Below are 7,593 nucleotides of genomic sequence, written 5' to 3' on the forward strand. Positions count from 1 at the left end.
TATTTCACATGGAGAATTAAAAGCTGCACGTTACATACACATTAACTGTTTCGTACATACAGTATCTACTGTGTCTGCATGGTTAAAACATGGCCTAATCACTTAATTTGTCTGTGTGAAATATGAGTAGATTTTCAAATAGCACCACCTGGAGGAGTTTTGCCACACTGCCAGCAGTAAACCAGCTGTAGCTTAGAATTCGTTTCAAAGATTTAGAGACAAATTTAGAGTATTTTTGTTTTCTGCGATTGCAAACATTTACAGAAAACCTACATAAGAACTGATGTTCAAGTTTAGACTCTTGTTTTCATTAGGAGATCGGAGACCTGCTGCAGACTCGAGGGAAGGAGGTCGGCGTGACCACAGGCAGAAAACGACGGTGCGGTTGGCTGGATCTGGTGCTCATCAAATATGCACATATGATTAATGGCTTCACTGCGTGAGTTTTAAATCATTTTTTTGTATATTTTAAGAGAAAAGAAAGTATTTTAGAGTAGAGTCACAACTCCAGTTAGGATGCTTGGGCACCTTAGGGCACAGTCGCAACACTTTGGCGAGATTATGTCACTAAGTTGGTTTTGTGTCCCTACAGAAGGAAGTTTCTGTATCTTTGATTATTGTATCTAAACACTTCAGGACATCATGTAACCTGTTTATATGTTATATGAAGTATTTAGAGGAAGAGAAGAAGAGAGGGAACTGCTCTGTTAAAAGCTTACATGGATATAAGGGAGTTTTTCCTTCCCACTGTCGCCAAAACACTTGGTCATATGGTCGGGGATTTCTCTGTTATCTCTGTATTATTGCAGGATCTTGACCTTACTATACAAAGCACCTTGAGGCAACTGTTTTGTGAATTGAATTGAATATTGTGATGTGACGCTAATAGGTTTTAGGACCACTAATAGGTTTTGCCGGTGACTATTATTCATTTTTAAAAAGTCTTGTTTTTCTTGTTTTCTGACAGTTTTTCATCCCTTTTGTCACATTTTGTTTAAAGCAGATTTGTTTTATCTGTTTACTGATTTACTGTAAAAATATATAAAGTATCTTTATCCAGTTGTTGTAAAGCTGTCCGTCTTCTCTTTCAGTTTAGCTCTCACCAAACTCGACATACTTGACGTTTTCACCGAGATCAAAGTGGGCATAGGGTACAAAGTCGACAACCAAACTATACCTCACTTTCCAGGTGAGGAAAAATTTGAACATGTGAGCTATGTTAATGAATTTTGTTTTGCTTGGTAGTCTTAAACTGGATCTTGGTAGGTGGAGAATCTTCTGCCTTCATGGGAGATCATCGGGCAGCCTTTTCTCTTCTTCCAGTCTATTTGATCATTTACAGAGAGCTCCGTTTTCAGAGAGAACACATCGATCTGTTGCTGTTGCCCTTCGAGTGATTCCTACTGTCAAGTTAATGGTGTGATGCTGTTATTGATTTGTGCCAGCCAATCAGGAGGTGCTGCAGCGTGTGGAGGTTCAGTACGAGACCCTGCCCGGCTGGGACAGCGACACTTCGGCCGCTAGAAGCTTCGAGGAGCTGCCCGAGAACGCACAGAAATACGTTCGCTTCATTGAGGAGCATGTGGGAGTGCCTGGTAAGAAGTCACGCATGGAAGTGCAAGAACTGATGAGCAGCTTTTTAAATTGATAGATTTTCAGTATTTCCCCTAAGATGATTGCTTCTTCTGCTTCTCACCTCATCAGTCAAATGGATCGGAGTAGGGAAGTCCCGGGAGTCCATGATCCAGCTCTTCTAGACAAATGGAAAGAAACACAGCCTACCTACCTGTTTTAAACCTCCAAACAAAGACGCCACCGTCATCAGACTGTGCCGGACTGGACTTCTCCAGTCTGTTTGGATTTTTAACAGTTTTAAACTTTATTAAAACAGCATCACAAGGCGCTCTGCTAACATTGCAGCGTTTTGTTTCATATACAACACACTGGGCAACGCCAGCTGCCATCAGGTGAGGGCGTGAAGGAACGGCCACGAGACACGCAGGCACCGGATCGCTCGTTTGGTTGAACACATTGTTTGACTGTATTTTGGTTGATCTATGCTGTGATTTTAACGCGCTGTGTTTTCCCCCTCAGCACTTTAGATGCTTTGGACTGTATGTGCTTTATGTTTTATTCTTCCAGGTGTACGGCGCATCCTCACACGATAAAGGGATCGGTTTATATTTTAAATGTGTCTTTCTGTGTTCTCAGTGTTAAAACTTGCCTTGTCATTCAACTCCAAAAAAACAAAAACAAAAAAAAAACCTAGCTTTTAAATTTTTTCCGTAGCTAGCGGTTGCTTCCACTGATCGCTGTGGGAACGCTTGAGTTTTAAGGATTAATCTCAGCAGGTGAGCTCTCCTCTAACCACTAACAGGCACAGAAATGTTAATGTAACTTAGATTTTCGAAGTAAACAAATCAAATTAGTCTGTCAGCACTTTTCCACGCCTCACATTCTTGTGATTAATGTTGTTTTGTCTTTGCACTGTCAGCACATTGTTCTGGTAACATGGGATGAAGGCAATGATTCGATGTATGCTGTTTTTTTTTTTTTTTTGCCCAGTTTTCTGCAAGACTGTAATTCCACAGTCTTGATTTAGAGTACTGCATTGAATCCCCACCTTAGTGGATGACGACATTGTTTGCATTTACAGTTCTGTGCAATGAAGACATTTTGTGTGTTGGATCAAAAGGTGATCATGAGAAGAGACACAAAAAAGTTTCAGCTTTTATTCAGTATACATTAAATAAACTTTAGATTTCCTGTTTCTTCACTGGTCATGCCTTTACAGGATTTTACTGCACCATCATGTAGTTGTCAGATTTGTTGGGGTTTTCAGGTTTTTAAGTGCATGGTCATTATGTATCCTGCTGAAGTCCTTTGTTGAGGTGGTGGTGTGCTTTGGATTATTATCTTGCCACATAATAAAGATCCTCCTGATTATTTTGGATGAATTTCTTTGTAAATTGTCAGAGTATGTTTTTGGAGACTTCTTCATTCATTTTGCTACTGCAGTCATGATCAATGAAAGCGACGGAGCCCAAGCCATGACAGCACCTCCACCGTGCTTTATAAATGAGCTTGTATGTTTAGGATCATGAGCAGATCCATGCTTTTCTGCAGACACTGGTCTTTCCATCTATATGGTAGTAGTTAAGCTTTGTCCCATCAGGCCATAAAGCTGTTCCCTAACTGATGGAGCTCATATCTGTACAGTTTTGTAAATTGCAATCCTGTTTTTTGATTTTTGCTGCTGGTGAGTGGTTGGCATCTTGCAGTGTGGCCTCTGCATTGCTGTTCTCAAAGTCTCATTAGTGTTTTGGGGGTTTCCTTGCTGCTTTCACCATTTGTGTTTTATCAGCTCTTGTTTTTTGTTTTGTTTTTTTTTTAGCTTGGAGAGCCATTTAGATGCCTGTTGCTCTGTACATCATTTCTTTTTCAGGACAATCCAGATACTTTTACTGACTTTGCTCAGCTTCTTTCCAGTTTCTCAGCTTCAGAATAACATGCTTTTCTCATTGGTCTTCATGTTGGTCTACCCAGAGGTGAAAGCTTAAACTGAGAGGAGATATCCATGATTAAACAATGGACCTTGTGGAACAACACTGTACCACAAACTCACCCATGGTTAGCTGTGGGGGGAAAAAAACTACAACTTTAGAAAAAAGTGAAGAAAAATGCAGCTGTGAAATGAGTGTGAGCAACAGGAAACATGCTGTATGAATGTGTGAGCAGTTTAAACATTTTGGTCAGTCCAGCTCAAAAACATCTGTGCCTATTTGAAGTATGGAAGAAAAGCTGCGACTGTGTAAGTTTAGAGACTTAAGTGTCACAGAATCTGAGCAAGCTTCACCATTAAATTCATGTTTAAATATGTACAAAACCCAGTGGTGTTTAAAATTCTCAGTAAAGAGTGAATATAAAATTAGATTTGAACGTGGGCTTACTCTCTGTGCAAACTTGCACAAGGGGAGTCGAGGAATCTGTGTTGGGCTACTGATGTAAGATATCACTGACATCCGCACACAGAGGTTGGTTTGATCTTCCAAGAATTGTGACGACATTTTCTGGAGAATTAATTGATCAGTGTGCTGTGATTTTGTAAAAGTTAAACTTAACCTGTTCCTGGTTATAGAGTCTAACCCAGCTGTCATGACGCAAGAGGCAGGATGCACCCTGGACAAGTCGCCAGTCCATCACAGTCAATACTTAGAGACAGACAGCCGCTCACACTCACATTCATACATATGATCAATTTAGAATCACCCATTAGCCTAACCCCATGCGTGCCTTTGGACTACAGAGAACCCAAATGGACGGTGTGAGGCCCAGACTGTGCCGCTCATCTAGATGTAAATACCAGGAAATAAAAGCTGAAACTCTGATCTCTCTTCTCATGTTCATCATTCAATCTCACACACAAATGTCTTCAGTGCACAGCAAAAACAAGTTAATGCTGTATGCTTTTAAACTTGTGTGTCTCCACTGATCAAGAGGGAAACTGGGCTGCTCTTGTTGGACTTGGAGCTAATAATGAATAACATTACTTTTACTGAGACAAAACTGAGTCGGCGTGCATACAATGAATGTCAGAGCAATGAAAATCAGAAAAATGGTATACGTGCCCACACAGTACTAGCAAGCTGGGTACAACTGCAACAGTTTCTGAAAGGTATTATCTCTGTGCTATTTAATATACTGTGTCTACATGGCGTATTATTACTTACGATAGCTACGTGTGGTTACATATTTGGGAATGTTCACGTTCTGCCATGAGTTGGATTTAATACAGTACTGTAAATGATGCAGAAACAGCTCTGATTTTGTTTGTAAACCTAAATTTGAACACTGTTTCTTTTTTAAAGGTGTTGTTAAAGAAAACAGTCCAGCATGAACTGATACAGTGACTTCAATGGGTCTTCTTTTAAACTGAATAAAAAAATAAAATAAAGGGGTCTGTAAATTAAAAAAACAACAACTATATAGTTTGTCTACAAGGTGATTTGGCTTTTGAGGCAAAAAAGGGTGAATGAAACCAGAATCTGGATCTGGCAACCAGACCTCAGAGGAGATGTGAGGTCACCGCAGGAAAAATGGTAACGTGTCTAATCCTGCGTTCGTATTTCTTACTCCAACGTGGGCGTGCTCACAGACCAATGCAGCAAGGCCGCCACGACAGCTGCTTTAGTAGCCGCATTGTTTGAATTGCGTTAATCAGGTGGAGATTCCACGTATGGGTATAAATGAACAGTTTAGATCGGTTTGCTTTGTGCCATCATCAGAGTGTATTTAATATCATCTGCAGCCATTCTGTCGAAGGTTTAAAGGAAGCAGCTGATGCAACATTTTCCCACTTGGTTCAAATGTTGCAGCATGAACATGGTGGTAGTCTTCCACTTTGTTGTGTAAATCGGCTTTATTTATTGTTTGATCTCATCTTAAGATGTCTGGATTTGAATGTTGAAAGAGTTTTCATGTTACTAAGTAAAGCTCTTCCATAACGTTGTGGCTCAGACATACTTTTAAAACAAGTGTGACACCTCGTACCTCCCTCCACATCGTGTGTGAATCGAGTCTCTGGATGTAAAAATATTTCAGGACACTGGGATAATATTTTCTGGAAAACATGATGACGTTGTGTGGCAGTACTTCATGTTTCAGTTTGTATGCATATGTGATGATATGATGAGAAATGTTCAATCTTCCTTAATCTCGCAATAGCCAAAAACAAAAACCCCAAATACTAAGAGTTCTTGGATCCAGATCTGGACCTACTGCAGAAGTTAATCACTTTTAATATTTTGAGCAATCCTGCTAACAAACTGAACCCATTGCATAACCTTCTTGGCAATCACAGGAAAAAAGAGAAAGCAGAGGTCTGAATTATCCCCAATTTTTATCCTAATGAGGTGTCGATTCATGGAAGGATGGTGCAGACGGAGTTTAATCATTTTCGCAGCAGCAGCAGCTTTAAAGCTGAGCTGTTTTAAAGCTTCCAGGGTTGAGTTTTGATGTTATTTACAAGCTGGACGAGGTGCTTCGACATGAATGAATCGACTTGACATGAATGTAGCATTTAATCAGACCTCAGAAAGCTCACAGAGCAAATAACGCCTGTGTTTACAGGCTACACATGACATGTAAACAAAACTTTAGGAGTACAATTCAGTTGAATCTTCCTTTAATGAGCTGCAGGCGGCTGCTCTGATCCAAGGTGAACGTTGGAAATTTCACACAGACAAATAAAATTTACCATCACGAAGAATACTCTGCTCTGTATTTTTAAAACCACCTTTTCCAAAGCAAAATAATTAAACTGGTGATGGAAGTTATATGATACTGTATATGATCTGCCTCTCATCTGGTGTCCTAGACATCGCACTTATACAGTGAGGACATTAAAAAAAAAAAAAAAAAATTGTATTTTTTGTGTTTCTGTTGTTTGTGACTCACTCAACGAAAGTTGGTTTTTCCTCATATACTCTTATAAGCAGAAAAATGGTGTTTTCTGATTTCCTGATTGTCTCCTGCTTCTGTCTGTCCACAGCAGATGTTGGCACGTTTGCTCTCATGAACTCTCTGAGCCTTTATTTCCTTTTTCTTAACAGCAGCTCTGACTTTTTTTTTTCTTCCAGCTGCTGTTTCGAGCGAACTTTTATCCCTTTACTTGTCCAAACTGCCTGAATCATAAACAGACTAAATGGCTGCATGCGCACAATGTTCACACGAAACCTTACCATGTTACACTGCCTCTTTTTGTCCTTAACACTTTTAAACACAGTTTTCCTTTTCAGGTTATAAAAAAAGTCTCCACATCTTGATATTCCTCCTGTACTGCTCGTGTATTTTGTGACTTTGGGATCTTGACTGGAATTTCAAATAAAGTTCTTCGGGTTTAAACAACATTTCGCTGCAGAGTATTTCTTCAGATCTGAGGAATGTCTGGCACCGATGAAAACCAGATTTTATCAGACCTCTCCGTCAGTGTGATCTTATAAACTTTAAATCTTGAAGTTTTGCTTTTAACCTTGATGGACTCTTGCATGCTTATAAGACACCTTGGCCTGGAAACTTTCCTTAATTTTGATTGCTGTCAGGTGAATTTCTTTGGGGGGGGCTGATGTGGGGATACAGCTCTTGTATTTTTTGTGTTATGTTTGTATCACTTTACTTTGCGTGTGTGTGTGTGTGTGTGTGTGTGTGTGTGTGTGTGTCTGTACATGTTTACATATCCTTGTGGGGACCAAACATTGGAAGATTACTTGTGGGGACCAACAGCCCTTATGGGGACAAAGTCCCCGTTCCCATGAGTTTGAATTTTTAAGACTCAAAACATAGTTTTAGTGTCAGGATTACAATTAGCTTAGATACAGTTATCACAGTGTTTCCAATTATCAAGAACTGGAGTGACAAATTCAAAGAAGACACTCTGTACAGAAACAACATTGGGAGAGGTAGAAAGTGAAAGATTTCAAAGACTCTGGACAGAAAACTAGTGAGAGATTTGTCTAAAGACCCCAGAACAGCTGAAAAGATACTCGTTAATGTTTTGCCAACTCAAGAATGTAGTCTCAAAAAGGCAACAGGAGT

General features: G+C 39.8%; 1 protein-coding gene across 1 annotated transcript in view; it reads left to right on the plus strand.

The window, feature by feature from the left end:
- The window catches only part of adss2 (adenylosuccinate synthase 2), a 28,642-nt gene extending 21,736 nt beyond the window's left edge, over window positions 1-6,906 (plus strand). The window contains exons 10-13 of the mRNA XM_026189533.1: window positions 315-439; window positions 1,092-1,189; window positions 1,446-1,595; window positions 1,705-6,906. Of these exons, the coding sequence (XP_026045318.1) occupies window positions 315-439; window positions 1,092-1,189; window positions 1,446-1,595; window positions 1,705-1,757 (426 nt within the window). The 3' untranslated portion in view covers window positions 1,758-6,906. The remainder of the gene's footprint in view (window positions 1-314; window positions 440-1,091; window positions 1,190-1,445; window positions 1,596-1,704) is intronic.
- The last annotated feature ends 687 nt before the right edge of the window (window positions 6,907-7,593 follow it).

Source organism: Astatotilapia calliptera, chromosome 13 (genome assembly GCF_900246225.1).
Source record: "Astatotilapia calliptera chromosome 13, fAstCal1.2, whole genome shotgun sequence".
Classification (NCBI taxonomy): Eukaryota; Metazoa; Chordata; class Actinopteri; order Cichliformes; family Cichlidae; genus Astatotilapia; species Astatotilapia calliptera.